We start from the raw sequence: 19,568 nt of genomic DNA, 5'->3' as shown, positions 1-19,568 counted from the left end.
CGAAGATGGGCCAATTTATACTCATGCTTGCCCATTGCTGCCTGTGATTTGTCTGTGCATGTGGAGGTACAATTTGTTGTCCTTTTTATCTGCCCAGTTTTACTTTCCAGAAGCCAAGAATATCAGAGGTCCCTGGAAGCAAGAAAGAATAGAAACTGAGAGGAAAAGAATGAGGATTTTTCAGTGCAGAGGCAAGATTTAAGGCAGTTACTACCAACTGGCAGTGTGAACTGCTGAGGACAAAACTTTTCCTTGGGGAAGTGCATGAGCTACTCCTGAAGGGCATTTTCTTTTTGGCTATGACTCTGAAGCATATGGCTTATACACAGAGAAACCTGGCTCTGCTCTGCTTGCTACAGCCAGATGTTTTGGAAGAGCATCCCAAAGACATCCCTGGTAATGAGGACTATACCACATGTGGCTTTCAACCTCTGTGGTGATGTTTCCACTAAGACTCAAGCTCCCAGCACAGCCAAGTTCCCAATTAGTCTTTCTCATTACCCGAGAACAAAGTCATTCCTCTATCTTGAAGGTATTTAAATGGGAATGTTGGTTCTATAAGATATTTTCATGGGTAATAATAGATAATGTATAAAAACTTTGAATTTTAGAAGACATTGGTTTAGGAAATGCTTATTTTATTGACTGATTAGAAGTTGGTTGTCAACTACTATGAAATAGTTCTGAATAATTTTGCCACCTGGTAAATGTTTCATCTTGGGTATTTCCCCAACAGTGACTATGGCTACGAGAGACATAGTAGTGGACAATGCCTACCAGCATTTTGGTTCAACCCGTCCTCACTGTCAAAAGACTGCAGCTTGGGACAGAGTTACCTCAACAGCACTGGGTGAGTTTCTGTGATAGTAGGCTTCAGGGGCCAACCTTAGATGATGATGAGTAAGGGTCACACTGACACAGTTCCTTTTGGTCTTACATGGGACTTGTTTTCCCTCAAAACAATGCATTTTTGATAGAATGTCATTTATTGTCACTATATTGATGCCATTAAACATTTATCACATGCATGTGTGTGTGTGTGTGTGTGTGTGTATGCATGTGTGTGTGTGGTTATATGTGTGTGAGAGAGACAGAGACAAAGACAGAGGGGTATATGTGTATGTGCAGGTAACAGGGGTAAATGCTTTTGGAGATCAAGGGTTTAATTCAGGTGTCTTCCTCAATTACTTCTCAGTGAAATATTTTGAGACAGGATCTCCCACTGAATATAGAATTCAACAGTTCACTGATATTGGTTGGCCAATGAGCTTTAGGGTTTTTATCTGCCTTGAGGATTTGTAGCGCCACTCTGCCTAGCTTCCACATATGTCCCAGGAATCTGAAGTCTGGTACTCCCTCATGGTTGCATAGTACGCTATCTCTCCAGCACAGGCATTTAGACTTTTTGGCTCATATATTTAATTTCAGAAATATATACGAATATATTTTATATACTTAAAAGTCCAATCTAGCTCATCTCTCCAGTAGTGAACCCATTTGTCACACAACTGGGATCTCTATGTTGTGTAGGTTTCCAAACACTTTCTTATTTTTGCATTTTTCCAACAATTAATTGCTTCAAGAAAAATACATAAAATCGACTTGGAAGGTTATTGTTATATGATTTGCTACTAGCTGTGTTCTTCTTTAATTTGCCGTTTTCACTCAAAAATCTACCTTTTGCACATTTACAGGTCGTGATACATCAGGCTGCTTCCATCCTTTTTATATTCCATTCTTTTAAATAATATAGGATTATTTAATTATCCTTTTTTCATGGATATTTGGGTTATTCTAGGATGCTTAATACCACTATAAACAATGCTACAATTAACATTCTCTTTGTTGTTAAAAAACACTCCTAGATAGTTAGGGTTTCCTTTGTTAATTAGAAGTGTTTCTTCTTTTAGCTTATAGAGCAAATTACATTCCTCCAACTGGTTTCTTCTTAGGTTCATGGATCAGGAATTGCCAATTGTTTTCTCTTACAAAGATGAAAACAGCAGTTTCTGCTCACATACTGCTAGGCTGTCCTGACGACTAAAGAGTCATCTTAAGAGATTCCTGTCCTCTTGAAAATCCAGTGGATTCTGCGAAGGGAAACTTAAAGGGAAGAGAATGTCGGAAAGGTCAGGTCAGATTCAGTGAACAGTAAGACTGACCCTGTTGGCAAGAACCACAAGTGTCTGGAGAACAAAGTCACACTGTGGTTTAGAAGCCTTTAGAATTAGGTAACCAAGTTGCAAGTAACTACAATGCTGCCTTTAACCTTGTCTATGCGTTGCCAGGGTGGAGGCTGTATCAGCAGGATGAAAGGCAAAGGGTCCAGGACCATAGGAGTAGCCCAAGAAGTGTGCTTGCTTCCTAGACACCCCATTGCCTCACCCTTTGTTGGGTTCCAGAGTATGTTGTGGACATGCTGGCAGAAGGTGACCTGAGTGAGATCTTCTAGCTAAAAGTTAATCATGGAAAAGGTTAATGAACTAGCCACAGAGCCCAATGCCTCTGAGAGTCTATCCAGGAGCATGCAGCAAAAAGTCTGGGTTCCTTTATTTATTGATTGACTGACTTGTAAACGGTTCAGACTTAGCATATTTCCTTGGTATATAGCAGTGTTACTAGGTCCACTCACTTCACCAGCATAGAAAATTTCAGAATAGTAGGCTATTATTATGCCCAATTAAAATATTATTTTTAGGAGATGTTAACATTTTTCAAACAACCTGACTATACAGAGGTGAAGGGCCTCACAATTTTTCTGCAGTTGATGGCCAGGATTTAGAGGAGACTGATATAATAAGAAGTAAAGGACTGAAAACAGCACCTCGGTGTCCACCATCTTTGTTTGGTTCACTGATGTCAGGGTTTCTGACGTCCATACAGGGAGGCACCTGTCAGTATCCTTCTCATTTTGGCCTCACAACTCTTAAATATCACAGCCAGAATCCAAGCAAAGAGGAAGAACCAGGATTTCTACCCGAGATGAACCTGAGAGTGAAATGTAGTTGAAGAACTTTCACTTAGTTCAAAAGTGAGGTGTCCTGCTATTTGCTGTCAGTTTTGATCATGTGTTTGTTCCTTTGTGCCTCAGTTTCTTACCTATGGAAATTTCCTATTTGCATTTAGCTTGTGATTAAATGTGGCATTGAATTAAGAACCTGTAGCCTAAGCCCCAAGAGATAGTCATAACTTTGCAAGATACAGATCACACTCTGCACTAGGGGATTAAAAAAGGAAGAAAAAGTATTTTATTTATTGTGAATGCTTAGTCAAGACATACATGACCTTTAATGGCCCCTGCACTGTTGGTATCAGTGACATATTTAATCTACTTCCCAGTTTCTCATCTATAAACTTTCAGAAATAGTAATCAACAAAGGCTCATAAAGTCACCTGATTAAGAAGTGATGTGCTACCTACTGTCATAAAGTCACATGATTAGGACAAGATATACCACTCACTGGAAACCAGAAGCTGCGTTTATCCCTCTACCCTGTCCAGCCGTTAACTAGCTTACCTGATTATTGAACAAGTTCCTTTGTCTCAAATAAAATGAAACCCACACTCATATCTACTTTTTATTATATGAGGACAAGCAGGTAGTCCTAAGGCTTCCTCTGCTCACCACTCCCAACACAAACTTTATATATCTCAAGTTCCGAATGCACAAGCTTATTTGGTTATACTTATATTTATGTTTTAACTGCTCGGAACCAGGGAGCGAATTGCAAATTTAAGTTGCTAAATTAACCAGGACATTGCTCATTTCATATTACGGTGGAGACATGGGGTCAGTTTATTCTATGAAAACAGGGCAGCTTTCTTAAGGGACAGATTTCTTCTTGCTATTAAATTGGAGATATTTCTAGGTGTGTTCAAAAGAATGTGTGTTGAAATCTCTGTCTGAGGGAGTTCCTTTACAGGAGCCATTAATCCCTCATGGAGTAATATTCAAGCACTGTTGTTCATGGTTAGTTGCTTAATATTTAATAGGGCTGTTTACTCAAGATGCTCACTTAAAATAGCGTAAGCGAAGTATCTATATAAAAATATTTAGTGGGCCCATCCATAAGGCGTCACATATACATTTAAGTAAAGAAATAACTTCCATATTATTACCATATACTGTGATGTTTTTAAAATATGGTGTTTATAAATATAATCCTCTCTCTACTAGCCGCAGAGACACAGACCTTGAGAAATCTATTCTTCCCATGTAATGTCTATTCCAAGTCTCACTGTGGGGGAATTTGAGTTCTTCTTACCTCTATTCCAGATGACCCGTGGGGATCCTGATGTTCTCTCAGATCCATACTCTGTGAGATTTGCCAGTGTGCATCAAGGAGAATAATTAGCCTTAAAATTGCTGCATGTGATGAAAGTCCACAGAAAGGAAATCACTTGCATTATTTACAGAGTGATCACTGCAGGAGCTCGTGTAGCTGTTTTTGAGCCAAGGCTCCTGTAGTCTCACAGTGGATACAAAATAATTGTTACCTGCTATGAAGTTGTCTCTCGGATGAGGTGTTCCATTTTTTTTTCAGGGACTGGCATGGCAGTTGGGGAATGATAAGACGCATTTGACTGTTATGGAGGCCCACTCCTTCACATTTTCCCCATCCACATCAATAACACACACATCTGAGTTTAGAGATTCCTGCACAGGGCTGTGACACTCTGGCCTTGCTAGTTCTTCATTGTGTGACCCTGGATAACTTTGTAATCCCTCTCTCTCTCTCTCTCTCTCTCTCTCTCTCTCTCTCTCTCTCTCTCTCTCTCTCTCCTTTCCATGTTATCAAAAGCATTGATACAGTAGTAGCTGGTTAAGGATGCCTTCATCACTGCCATTTCACTAACTGGTTGAGATAATTCAGAAGTCAAATTTCTGTTTATGCTCAAGGGGAAGGAAAGCATTATGAGATTTAGTTGTACAAATTGACTCAGCTGGTGGATTCGGGAGCCCCACTCAAGACTGTTTCCAGCAAGCCATTTAGTTAAGTGTGACCATATGTACTATTTCATCAAATCCATCTTCCAATAAAGCTGTGTGCGTTTACTATTCAAATTGAGTTGTGCTTCTCTCCTGGTTAGTACAAGTAAAATTAACTCAATCCACCTCAACGCGTATGGCAAATATCAAGCCCTTAATTTCTATCTGAATACTTGGTTTGAGGGAAAAGCCCTAGGAATCATTGTATTGAGAAAACAAACAAGCAAACAATGATCTGAGAAACGTGCTCCGTCAGCCAGGGAGGTCCGATCTTTCTGAATAGAGATGCTGCGGCTGTTCTGTCTGATCACTGTTAACTATGTGCACATGTTCATTACTGGTAAAACCTTGAGACATTCCATCCCCTTAAAGCACAAATGGCCTTTTCTTTGGTTGCATATGCCTACTGACAATAGCTGCCAAGGTCTGCCTCCCTGAGAGCCAAGCACATACGGCACTTACAGAACAAGAGAGTCCAGGCTCCTCCCTGAGTGCCCCCAGCAGCGTCTCTGGATATGGGAGCTAAAATTGTAATTTCAGCCATGATGATTAAGGGATGCTACTGTAGCTGCAGTTCTCTGGTGCCAATGATGTGTAATTACATAGATCCTTCCACTTACAGACATGAACATATATACATTGCTATTTTCCTCCTACATACCCTCCTAAGGTCTGGGAACACCTCAAGCCTTCGTCATACACATTATCAGCTCTAGCCTCCATTCTCTTCGCTGTCCCTAACTCTGGCTCTTTTCCCTGCTTCAGTAAGTGTAGAGTCACCCTAACAAAGCAGGGTTTGCCTCGCAAGCAAAGGCACAAAGGACAATGCAACCATTGGAACTGTTTACTTTTCTCATTGTGTGTGGCATTATAGTATATCATAGTCCAGGGACAGCATAGCCCACCTGGGAGAAAAGAAGAGCTAGAACTATAGTCTTACCTTGGTCCTTCCATGAGATAAATACTGGGAAAAAAAGAAGCTCCCAGGAGAGCATGACATGGGAGTTTAAAGGATGGGTCATGTTGTGACAGGAGGACAAAGCATCCTGCTCAGAGTGAACGGCACAGGGAAAGGAGTCATACAGCTCACCCACTGCTGAGCACGAGAAGCAATCTGCACAGCACAAGGAGCTAGAGCTCGAAAACCAGAGAGGTCGGGCTATGGACCTTTACTCTAAACCTCAACTTCATTTGTTTATTATTTATTTATTTGTAATACCTTAAATAGAATTGTTGAGTGGTTTCTGAAATTATGGATATGATTGGATTTTGATCTTAAGATGGACTAAACAAGAAAGGCTTCCATTTTAAAAATAATAACTAATATTTAAAATATAACCTTTTAATTTTATATTTTAAATACTAAACCAGTATTGCTACAACTTTCTCTCTCTCTTTCTCTCTCTCTCTCTTCCCCCCACTCTCTCCTGCACACGCGCACTTTCTCGCTCCGTGTGTGTGTGTGTGTGTGTGTGTGTGTGTGTGTGTGTGTATCTGTGTGTGTTACATGTGCATTAGTATCCAGGTACATCTACTCATGCAAATACATGTGGAAAACAGAACAAGACATTGGGCATCTTCCCATCTTCCTTTTATTCCTGTTTCCTCTATTGCATTGACACAGGGTCAACAGTGAGCTGGAATCACGTCATTACAACTAGTCCAGCTACAAGGAGCTCTCAGATCCAGCAGTCTGTGAGCCCCAGTCAGTGGGGTAGCAAATTGAGTAGGAAGAACTCCATGCCTGTCTTTTACATGGGTGTTCTAAGTCCTCATGCTGGTAGGAAATACTCTTACGCACTGAGCAATCTTCCCTGCCTGTGCTAAGACTTTTAAAAGTATGACTTCTTATTTATTTAATCCTTTCAGAACTTTGCCAAAATATTATGTAATTGTCCCTATGTCAAAGGAACAGTAAAAGATGTAAAAGGCAAAGACGGTAAAGATCTAGAGAGCTCAAGTAAATTTCCATGTTTCTGTCCTTGAGAGCTTTAATTTAAACTCAACAATTTGGTTTTAAAACACTAGTTTTAACCTTGGCACAATAAAAATCAACAGTAAAGGTTAGAATGAAAACAAGCAGACCTCTCAAGTTCTCAGATTAGAACTTCATAGGGCCAGGCTATGGATACTCATGAACTATAAAATTTTCCCCAAATAATTTGAAGATACACAGAAATGGGATTCATAGGGAAAACTGTTCTCATGGATAATAAGCCAAAGTCACAACTGATGAAAATATAGAAATAAGCTAAGTGCTAATCAATAGATGAGTTAATTAACAAAATGTGGGCTACATAGAAACTATCAATTCTCTCAGGAGAGTGAAAGCCTATCCTTTAAAATAGGATGGAGCTAGAGTACTTTATGGCAAGTCCAGTAATTCAGGCACAGAAACAACACTGTATTATCTCCTCCACATGTGGTCTTGTAAAAGCTCGATCTCCTAACAACTGAGGGCAGCACGTGTTTACCAGAGGCTGGCAGAACAGGAGATGGATGGGTAGCTAAGCAGCAAATGTCAATCATAATCTGGCAAAACAAGTTATAGTGATCCAATGTACTGCATGCTGGCCATAGTTAGTGATAGCATTCTCGAAAATTTGTATTAATTTTGTTCGTTAACAATTCTGTACATGTGTATATTTTACTGACTCCCTCTTTCACCCTCTCTTCTCTCTTCCATTGCTACCAACCCTCCCTCACTATCTCGAACAGTCCCTTTCTCCAACTCATGGGTTTTGTCTTTTTGTATTTGTGATCGGTCTAGTTTAACTAGCATCATCTGTCCTATGGACCACAAAGTTGGAGCTGTTCTTTAGAGCCTATTGGACCATCAGGACTCTTTCCTCAACTCTCTCAGAAGGTGTTAGTTCATCAGTGAGGGATAGGGCTGTTAGTGTCCTGAGTGTTACAGAGCCTAAGTCTGCACACCTCTGCACTAGCATGAATTAGTGATGCAGTGGATGGTGCAGTGGCATGAATTAGTGATGCGGCAGAAGGATTTTGATGGTGATAGCATTTTGCAGTCCTCCTATCGTGTAGATCTTAATTCATTCCCTCTTCTGCAGTGCTCTCTCCGAGCCAGGGAGGTTCCGAATGTTTGTTTAGGGCCAATCACTCAACTGCCACTTATTCTTAACTCCTTATGCAGGCAGGAGTATGTCTTTTCAGTCACTTCCATTCAATGGGTGAAAAGACTGCCCTGAATGAAGGCAAAAGTAGCATTTTTGTGATGGATAGAAACACTGAAAAGAAGATCTTCAGCTTTAATATTCTTACCACAAAAGATGAGATGTGCCAGTGAAATTACCTTGATTATCTTTCTACCATATCTACACAGATCAGAGCATAAGATTATTTTAAAAGTACACGGTTTTCTATAAGTTAAAAGTAAATTTTGAAAATGAAGACGCACCACACAGAGATCTTCCAACATCAGGCAGTAATGCCGTCTTACAAAAGAGTAAACGGCCGTAAACTTTGTGTCCCAAAGCACCCCAAAACTCTCAGAGGACAAATATTAAATCAGATAATAACAGAATATGCTGGCTTTTAATGTTTTTTTTTCTAGTTTTCATTTCAAAAAGAAAACATGTGGTCTTCATTTTATTTTTAAGATTGCCAGGCAGCCTAGAAAGCAAAATCAAAGGAAGTATGGGTAAAAAGAAGGTTAGGGAGGCCTCAAAATGGGACCGAGGAGAACACTGAACCTGGGGCTGCTGGAGTACTAAGGCCCTGTCTACTGACAAGCCACAGGCCATATCAAAGGCACATTTACAGTATGTTTCCTTTTCAGTAATTGTGAAAAGACTCCCTTGCTATTACAAAGCACTTTTCTTTGTGGCAGACTGAAGAATGCCTTACCAACCGAATGCATCTGTAATATCCAGACCTCAGGTCCAACATAATCATAAGTTGCCTTGTTATTATGGAGGTAGCAGCCCCATTTAATAACATATTAAATGCATTATTCATTTATGTAACTCAGACCCAGGGACAGCTGCTGAGATGAAAATAGAAACGTTCTTTGATGCAAAAAGCAGGTGTGTGCTTACTTGAGTAAATTAACTCTGCATTTCTGCACAATTTTCTTCTAAATTTCAGAGACAGGTCCGGTAGGGCTAATGCGATGCCATTTTCATCCAAGAAATAAAATGGTTTCAGAATGGATTTTAATGAGTGCTCTTTAAAAAAAAATCGCCAACAGGCTTCTCTGTGGCAGATTCCCAGGGGGAAGGATTCGTGCTTTGGATTTAAGCAGAGTCCTGTGGCTATGGGATTTGGAAAAGCCTGAAGCAATGATTGGCTAGAACTGTGGCAAACAAAAGGAGGGCTCTGTCTGATGATGCCAGTGGTGATGGAGAGCCCAGGCTTCTTTCCAGGCTTGCCAAGACCAGGTGTGCTTAGATGCTAAGCAATTCAAAGGCCTGACCACCTCCCATTGACACTGAGCTTTGCTGCTGAAACACCTAGGCTGCTATGATTCAGTTAAACTCACTGGGATGCATAATTATCACAGAAGGCCTTGCCCATCAGTTTCTTCCTATCTTTGCTGGTAGAATGCTACTGGTTTCCAATGCCTGCACTCAACTTTCCTTCCTTCTTTCTTTCCTTCTTTCCTCCCTTCCTCCCTCCCTCCCTTCTTTCTTTCTTTTCCCACATGTCCTCCCTTACCTCTCCTCCCTACCATCTCTCTGTGAAGCCAGCCTATTCTCATAAACACCTAAAATGGACTGGCATTGAAAATCCTTAGACACAACAATGAGGCACTCCAGTGAATGTTCAGAACTCTTAGTGCTAATGCAAGGGTTTGGAGATCCCCCGATGGTTCAGATGCTTTAAGCCTTTAGCTTTTGGATTATTAAGAGAGGAAACAACCTGGAGGATAGAATCAGCCCATCTTTATTGGTTGACAAGTTGTCTGAGCCACTGGTGAAAACTCTGTAGGCATTTCAGCATTTAAGCTGACACAGTCAGAGTCACCCCCTGGTGCCTAGCCTTGCATATTTCTGGGACACAAGGAGACTGTTGAAGAGTTTACATTACAAAGTCACAGACAGGAAGAACACCGTGCAAGGGATTCCTGGCATGTAAGCTTAATACTTAAGAGGTCAGAAAAAGACCAATCTCACGCCATTTAAAGAGACCCAAATATAGTAGAATGGAAAGTATATGCCAATATGATCAGTAATTCAGGCCTGTGTGATATCGAGAATATTAGTTTACTAGCTAAATCCCTCTGTCTCTGTCACCATTTTGCAAATGATGGCAGTTACTTCCTCACTGAGGACATGTTGACAATAAATGAAGGAAATCATGTAGAGTCTGCATCTTAACAAGGGCACAGGAAGAACCCAGATGCCCTTCAACAGAGGAATGGATACAGAAAATGTGGTACATCTACACAATGGAATATTACTCAGCTATCAAAAACAATGACTTTATGAAATTCGTAGGCAAATGGTTGGAACTGGAAAATATCATCCTGAGTGAGGTAACCCAATCACAGAAAAACACAAATGGTATGCACTCATCGATAAGTGGCTATTAGCCCAAATGCTTGAATTAACCTAGATGCCTAGAACAAATGAAACTCAAGACGGCTGGTCAAAATGTGAATGCTTCACTCCTTCTTTAAAAGGGGAACAAGAATACCCTTGGCAGGGAATAGAGAGGCAAAGATTAAAACAGAGACTGAAGGAACACCCATTCAGAGCCTGCCCCACATGTGGCCCATACATATACAGCCACCCAATTAGACAAGATGGATGAAGCAAAGAAGTGCAGGCCAACAGGAGCCGAATGTAGATCGCTCCTGAGAGACACAGCCAGAATACAGCAAACACAGAGGCGAATGCCAGCAGCAAACCACTGAACTGAGAATAGGACCCCGTTGAAGGAATCAGAGAAAGAACTGGAAGAGCTTGAAGGGCCTCAAGACCCCATATGTACAACAATGCCAAGCAACCAGAGCTTCCAGGGACTAAGCCACTACCTAAAGACTATACATGGACTGACCCTGGACTCTGACCTCATAGGTAGCAATGAATATCCTAGTAAGAGCACCAGTGGAAGGGGAAGCCCTGGGTTCTACTAAGACTGAACCCCCAGTGAACTAGATTGTTGGGGGGAGGGCGGCAATGGGGGGAGGATGGGGAGGGGAACACCCATAAGGAAGGGGAGGGGGAGGGGGATGTTTGCCCCGAAACCAGGAAAGGGAATAACACTCGAAATTTATATAAGAAATACTCAAGTTAATAAAAAACAAAAACAAAAAACAAAGGCACAGGAATTGTTCTGTAAATGGGATTTTTCTTCTATCTTCCCATTCTAGTCAAGAAGTTGTTTTGCACACACACACACACACACACACACACACACACACACACACACACACACACACACACACACATACACACAGAAGGTAAGAGGTACGCTTTGCCGTAGAGGGTGGGTAGGCTCTAGGCAGCAGGCAGAACAGGAGGAAACCAGTAGCTCCTTGCTAAGGGCTTAGCAGTGGAGATGTAGCTGGAGCCAGAGGAGCTGGTTCAGGAGAAAGAGTTCAGAGAGGCAGAAAGGAGGCAGAAAGCATGTAGAGAGCGCCGCTGGTAGCTTAGAGACTTCCCACATATCCCGGGGCTGTTGGGATGGCGTACAGGTTGTTATAGTTTTAAACAAAATAGTTGGTAACAGCTCATCAGCACTTACCAGTTTCAAGTGATCTCTGTGAGTCAAGTCATTTAATCCCGTGCGTACACTGCAAGGTGAGTTCAGTGTGAACGATGCACTTAGTTCTAATCCATAGTGTCTGAAGTTCTTTTCTTTTTAAGCTTCATTCTTCTCTCAGACATTATGTCCTGGCTGCAGCTGAACATCTCACTTGGTCCTCAGCTTTACATAGCTAATCTACTAGATCGCTATCGATGGATTAGTGCCAGCAGGTCAAGTCCAGTTCACTATCAGTGTTATAGTGAATGGATTTTAACACGGGACTAAATTGGCTATTTTTTACATGTTGTCTATGCCAATCTCAGTTTACTCATTCTTTAATCACATAATTCTTTTACATATTGTGCGTGCTGGGCGTAAGGTTTGCTGTCTAGCCTCTGTTCTAGGACAGTGAGGAGATGGGTACAATTGTTTCTAACTTGAAAATGCACACAATAATCTATGCTTTCCCTGAATTGCAAATAGCCTTATTATATAGAAGTTTATCATTACCTTCCCTTATTCATACCTTTACCCTCCACAGTTTTTGTTATCCATGCTTAACCGCAGTCTATAAAAAATCCCAGGGATAAATGGTTCATACGTCATAAACTGGGTTACATGCTAAGATGAGCTCTTGCATGACTCTGCATACCTATGCATGCCTCTCCACACCTGAATCGTTCCCATGACTTCCTCTCATCATACAGACATCACATTCTCTTACATCACCAATAGTGTGAATGCAATATTTTGAGAGAAAATCCATGTTCACATGAATTTTATCCCAGTCCTTATTGTAGGTGTTTACATTACCACAAAATTTTATTTTAGCAGCCTATTGTGCTTGATTTGTAAATTGATCTTCATTTCTAGTAAAACTTATATTAGCTCCAGAGTACTATCTGCAACCATAGAGGTCCCACTGAGTGTCCCAGAATCTGGGCACTGCAAAGGGGAAAGAGAGGACAATCATGGTGCTTTTTTGTAATACAAAATTATTTGTTCTTTGTGTTATTGTCTAAATTATCTATTTATGTATATGCAACTGATTATTAATGCAGTGTTACAGAGACTGTGTCTTTTACCTCTGTGCATATCTCACTGCTCACAGTGAAGAAATGATTCATCTGCTGAGTTGATGATCAAAGAAGTTTATGGCAGGTTTGAGAGAGCTCAGTGGTTAAGAGCACTTGCTGCTCTTAAGGATGGCTCTGGTTTGGTTCCCAGCACCCACATTAAGTGGCTCATAACCCACAGTGACTACAGTTCCAGGAGATCCACTCCCCTTTTCTGGACTCCGCAGCCACTTGTATACCAGTAGTGCACATACATACACTCAAAATAAAAATCTGCTTTTAAAAAGGCCATAAAATGCTACTTATAGATAGTGTTTCTTGGTTTGTTTGTAATGATGTTGGATGTTGTGTCTATTATTTTCTTTGTTTCTGTAGCAAAGTATACAATAGGAACAACTTAAGGTTGGAGAGTATTGTTTTAGCTCACAGTTTGAGAAATACATTCCACCATGTCAGGAGATAAACAGCAACGGGAGCTTGCAATAGAGCTGTTCCACATCTTGATCATGAACCAAAGAGCTACCTCATCTTTAGGCCTCAACCTGAGTGGGAGTTTGCAAGCTAGCCCCACTTCCAAAAAACGTTTCACCACCTCCCAGAGCAGGACTACCAGCAGGGCTACCATGTGTTTCTACAAACATCCCTGTGGAGGACATTCTACCCTCACCCAGCAACAGGCATTGTATACGAATCATCCCAAAGCATTGATAGCAAGATGAAAGGTCAGCAGTTTGGAGGTCACCAACCTTCATTCTAGGTTGTGGCCTTGTTTGAAATTTCAGCAGGAATCTTCATTACATGAGCCCATGTCTAACTTGTAATCTTCTGCTTTAGGTACAGGAAGGTGGTCTCCAATAACTGCACGGACGGAGTGAGGGAACAGTACACCGCCAAACCACAGAAGTGTCCAGGGAAGGCCCCTCGTGGGCTACGGATTGTCACTGCAGATGGGAAACTGACAGCAGAACAGGGGCACAATGTCACTCTCATGGTGCAGTTGGAAGAGGTAAGGCATGGCTCCTGTCCACCCTCGGCTCTGTAGGACAAGTGATCTTCCTAGTGGATCACGGCTTTGTTTGCGAAGCCTTGTTCACATTCTTCGCATTGAGCTGCAAGTGTCTCCCACTCTCAGCCTCAGCTCCACTGTGTCATCTCACTTTTCTTGACAGGTTCAGTTTCCTGGAAGTTGGCTTTCATCCCCTTACATCAGTGACTGTGCTCGGATTTAACTCTGCTTTATTGGCATTGTTAGGAGAACACATTCTCAAAATGTGTGAATGTTCCCCTCCTCCCCCCCAGTAATTTAACACAGATAGAGATTCAACCAAATGAAAGGGGGATGGGCTTTCACCTCTCAGCCTAACATCATGGCTTTTCTTTCCCAAGGCAACAGGCTGGTTAACTTTACTGATCGAATATAGCACTAAGTTATAAATTAGTATAACATCTTTGACAGCTGGGACTTTGTATCTTGGTAACGCTCTGAGGACATCATTATGAGCTCTGATTACTCTTTGACAAATTATGTGTGTCTGAAATTTCTGACTCTGTAGGTGGAGAATAAAAGAAAAATATATATTCTGTGTACTTAGGACTCTACAAAGGCAAACTTGTCATGTTGGAACTAGATGCTTTCTAAGAATAAGCACATTAAATAAATTACCCCAGACATTAAATCAAGCCATAATCATGTCTTCTGCTGAAACACAGCCGGCATTCGCCTTGAGGAAGATAAGGAAATTCTCAGCATAACTAATGACATCAGCATTAAAGCATACAAGGTTGACTTCCAGCTACTTCTTCTGATAGTCAGTGGCCCTGGAACTTTCCTGTGCATTAATTGTCTGACACATACCTTGCCATGTATGCACATACTCAATCTGTAGATATGGTGGACAGAACCATTCTCATTTATAAGAAATTACAGTTACACACAATGTTGTGAGTAAAGCCAGCAAACAAAAGCAAGACAAGTAGTAAGAGTTGGGAAGAAGAATTCACAGGCTGGTGACTGACGGGAAAGATGAAGGAGTGAGGACTGTTCAGTGACAAGTGTGAAGTTTTGGTTTCTTTGAAAAATGTAGAAATATTATAAGAATATGTTCTGTGGGATATGGAGCTGCCTCAGATCATCCACTATAGCTGACTACGATTTGCCTCATTATCTACCAGGGTCATGATTTTGCCAACTATAGATAGTTTCTGGAATTGTGTGCTGTTTGGGGTTCTGGGAACTTTTCAGAGAGTATATAAATGCTTGGGCCCAGTGAGGTGGCCTGGGTTGTTGGTTGATTGCTGTTACTTGTCGTTGGTTGTAATTTAAGTACTCACACATAAAGAGAAAACAAGAAGAAGAATTCAATATACTGATGGCGAAGACCAAGCTTCCACATGAACTCAATGCCCGTAATCAGCAGGAAGTAGGTGAACCATAATGTTGCCCCCCTTTCCCCTCTATTCTTCTGTCTCTGCTATCTAGTGTTATGGGGTTGAAGGGGTAGAAATAGGTCTGGGTCAGCCCCAACTGTTCTTTCTTGGTTCTTTCTTGAGGTAAGTCGAGGGGGAAGAGCGTTGGTGGGAACAAGACTTGGTCTTGTGAAATATTTAGGGTTGCGTTTTCTTTTTTTTTTTTTTTATAATTGTCTATTTTTCATCTTTATTTTTAATAGGAATATTAAAATTAAATAGTCCTATGGAAAAAACAAAATGGTTAAAGAACATGAAAAATACCCAGCCTTACAAGTAATGAACATTCAAATTATAGCAAAACATTAGGGTTGCGTTTTCTATAGTAAAATGTTTACCTGTCTTAAGTCTAACTAACTTTACAATGAAAGCTGACCTGTCAGTTACTGCAGCCTCTGGAGCTCAGTACCTCAAACTAAAACAGGAGGGGTGAATCCTCCAGACGCCTCTCTGGCTAATCTGGTTAACTCTTTATGAACCAGAGAAGAAGTAAATGAAGAGAATTAAAATGCTTTATGCAGTCAAGTATGCACAGAGACAATATACATCCAAACATTCATACACCTGGGGGGGGGGTCTGACCATCTGTCACAATCAACCCCACCAGCATTCATGCATGCTTACACATATACACATATCCTTACACACAAAAAATAGACAGACATATATGCATTTGAATGGATGGATGGATGGATGGATGGATGGATGGGGCAAAGTTCCCCAAGCCAAACCATTCAACCAACAACTTTATTTCTGTCCTCTGGTCTTTTTATACCTTATTACAGAAAAAAGTTCTTTAGAAAATTACCTCAGAGATAAAATGTTATATAGAATGGGAGTTACAGAAGGATGTTGATATTAAGTGCAAAGCAGTGTTTTGTGGTAATATACTCATTCGAAGTTCAAAGGAACAGGTTTTGCATGGCCTTGCCTTATCATAGTATGCATGTATGATCTTACCCTTGGAATGTTGTGCCTCATTAGAGAGCCCCCAAAAGACCAACCAGGAGCCCACTATGATGCAATTGAACTGGGGTCTCTTCTTACTCACCACTGACCCTGACAACCTGATGTGGCAGGACAGGTTGGTGAGGTAGCCCTCAGCTCTCGGAAGGACAAGGTTTTATAGGAAATGGTAAGCAGGCGAGGGGGTTTCTAGCCTAACACACATCTGATCGAGTGGCCATTACATAATTTTGTTGCCCTTTAACATAATTGGCGGGTGCTAGGACCCAAACATAAATGTAACTTCAGTTTTCCTCTGCATTGGTGGATGTTAGGAAGTGAAGTGCAGGGGGCATGCTTGTTGAGAGAGTGATTTGGAAACTGGTCTCCTTTAGGGAGTAACTTTGGAAAGTGGTGTTAGGTGCTGGCTTGTGGGTTATCTCGAGTTCAACCTTAGGTTGAGTTCTCTATGATGGATCCTAAACCCAGAATCTGGTCTCTCAGGACCTAAATAACATAAAATTATCTATTACTCTTTTTAGTGTAATTATGAAAGCTCATTGCATTTCTTATTATGCAGCCTTTACTTACTATTCTGAGGAAAGGACATATTCTATTCTTGACATTGACTTTATTACATCTTTCTAGCAACTAAGGCCATCTCTAAAAACTTTCTTTGTAAAATTAATGGAATCAAATCAGGAATTCTATAGAGTCATTTTCTATTTGTCTATATAGTATCATTACAAGATAGTGCATCTTTGTAGGTCTGAGGAAATCTGTTCAAAAGGGTGGGTCAATACCTAGTGATTATTATGCATTTAATAATAACAGGGAAAACATATTAGTAGTAGGAATCATTCCAATTTTTGTCTTCTTGGCCTTTCCTAGAGAAGCCAATCTTTCATAGATTAGTAATCTATGACAGAACCATCTCAGGAAAATCACCCACTAGTCTTTTGCCTCTCTTAGATGGCAGAAAAGTGGGTTGAGAAGGGCAGAAGAGAAAAACCACAAAGTGGACAAATGCTTACTCAAAACCATATTTTCTATTCTTATTATTTTGGAGTTTGTAATGACATTGCTTCTGCCTGCTTTCCTCCGTCCAACCTATCCATGTATTCCTCCCATATTCCCATTCAAATTATCCCCATGACCTGTTTCTTTAATTCTACATACCAGTAACATATAGATTGAGCGGACTCTACTCATCTATTTAGGAATAATGTATTTGGGAGTGTGTGTGTGTGTCTGTGTATGTGTGACATAATCATAAATATTTTAATTCTAAGTCTTTCCAAGTCAGTGCCTTTCATCAGACCCTGTCTTCTATGAACTAAAATTCTTAAGAATTCTTTATTGAAATTATGAAGTCACAAGTAAATATAGGCTAAGGAGTATTATTCCTGTCCAGTAAAGGATCTAGTATCTTCTGCTTCAAGCTCTGATTATGAGCTTGCAGCAAACCAAATGCACAGAGGGAATGAGACCGAGATATGGAGAGAGGGAGGAAAGAAAAGTGAAGGCAAGGAGAGAGGAGGGATTATGGAGAAGGGTAAAGGAGAATGGCTAGAAAGGCTGGAATTTTCCCATAATTTTATAGTTCTGATGCCACATTGTATTATATAGTGGGTCAAATTTTAGATCCCTTATCACAGGACTGGCTACAAGCATTGAGTAGATTGAAATAAAAATACCAGGCTAAGTCATAAAGAAATGATAAAGACAATGATGGAGAAAAATCACAAATCTGAACTTAAACATAATTTATCGTGGCACTGAAATTCACCAAATATTTATAAACAAGTTTAACAGCTTATTTTCTATAGTTCTATTCAGCGAACTGCAATGTATTTGAAAAGAAGTTCTTAGATAACCCCAATGAACCAAGGAATGTATCATGACTGTGGATGGAGATTCAGTATTCTGAGATGTCAATGTTGTGCACATTGACCTCCGGGCCAGGCCATCCTAATAAAAGTTTCCAATATATTTTGTGTTAATATTTAGACTGCTGTTATAAAATGCATGAAAATTTTAGAGCTAAACAACAAGAATGGAAAAAATAATCTGGAAGATGATTTGTAAGATTGGATGACTTAGAGTAAACGGATTGTTTGGCTAATAATGTACTTGCTACCAAGTCTGATGATATTGATTCAATTCTCAAACTCCACATGGGAGACTGAGAAAATCAACTTTGGAAAGTCGTCTTTTGGCCAGTAGCATATGTGTGTGTGTGTGTGTGTGTGTGTGTGTGTGTGTGTGTGTGTGTACAATTAAATATTAAATTAGGAATTAAATTTGGGTGTTATGGATAAAAAGATTTATTATTTGGATCTCCATACACAAACCAACTAAAGAAGAGAATAGATAAGAAACACAAGAACATATGTTTCTTTGTATATAAGTGTGAATGTGTGTATGCAATTTCAATAGATTAAATTATAATATCTACAATAAATTATGTAGGTATTATGCAACCATATAGAAATACATAATATACAAAATAATTCTAGTTATATTTGTCAGTATAATTTTAAAAAGTATACCTAACTTATGCAAAATATGAGGAAAAATATCTTCAAAAACTTGAGTCAAGGATCTTAAAAGAGCAAACAAAATTCACTAAGTGCAATGGAAAATGGAATTCCGTGAGTCTCCATTTCCAATTAAGATTTCTGTACTTCATAACCTTGTTTAGAAAATACAAATTCCCCAGTGAATATGCATTAACACATAATTGCAACAAAAGCCTTGTAACTGGAAAGATATAAATATACTACAAATCAATAAGGGAAGCATTGGCAGTTCAATTAAAATGCAAAAATGCTAATTCAGGCAGTTTTCAAAGATTGTAATCCAGTGGTCAATCTCTTATAAGGATTGTCATTATCGGGGCTGAAGAGATGGCTTGGTAGTGAAGAGTACACGGTGCTCTGGCAGAGGAAGCAGATTCCCTTCCTATCACCCACATGGCGGCTTACATACACCTATAACACCAGTTCCAGAGCATCTGTTTCCATCCTCTTGCCTCTGCAGGCACCAGGCATACATATGGTGCCCAGACATAAATGCACGGAAAACACTCATACCCAGAAAAGTAAAAGTAAATATAACATTTAAAATGTTTTAGAATCCAAGCACATCAATGAAAAGCAGCTTAAAACAGAAAACTATGATAACTGTGATAAAAGTTTCTACATACTATCAGACATGGGTACGTTAAAAGAATGACAGTCACGTAACCAGGTATCTCTGTGTGAAGGCAGGTCAGTTGGCAATGCCACTTTGGGGACATGATGGACAGTAAGTACCTCAGAGGGAATTTGGGCAATATGGAAACTTTCAACCACTTGATCTAAATTACTAAATAC

The 19,568-nt window shown here is 40.2% G+C and overlaps 1 protein-coding gene across 10 annotated transcripts in view; it reads left to right on the top strand.

Moving 5' to 3' along the window:
- Window positions 1–19,568, top strand: part of Sorcs1 (sortilin-related VPS10 domain containing receptor 1) — a 513,248-nt gene that overhangs the window by 433,082 nt on the left and 60,598 nt on the right. For all 10 annotated transcript variants that reach the window (NM_001438077.1, XM_087565405.1, XM_087565378.1 and 7 more), the window contains 2 exon segments: window positions 737–850; window positions 13,615–13,786. In NM_001438077.1, the coding sequence (NP_001425006.1) occupies window positions 737–850; window positions 13,615–13,786 (286 nt within the window).

This window comes from Rattus norvegicus, chromosome 1, assembly GCF_021556685.1.
Source record: "Rattus norvegicus strain SHRSP/BbbUtx chromosome 1, alternate assembly SHRSP_T2T, whole genome shotgun sequence".
Lineage (NCBI taxonomy): Eukaryota > Metazoa > Chordata > Mammalia > Rodentia > Muridae > Rattus > Rattus norvegicus.
The sequence above is the reverse complement of the archived record's forward strand: the minus strand, read 5'-3'. Positions and strand labels throughout refer to the sequence as shown.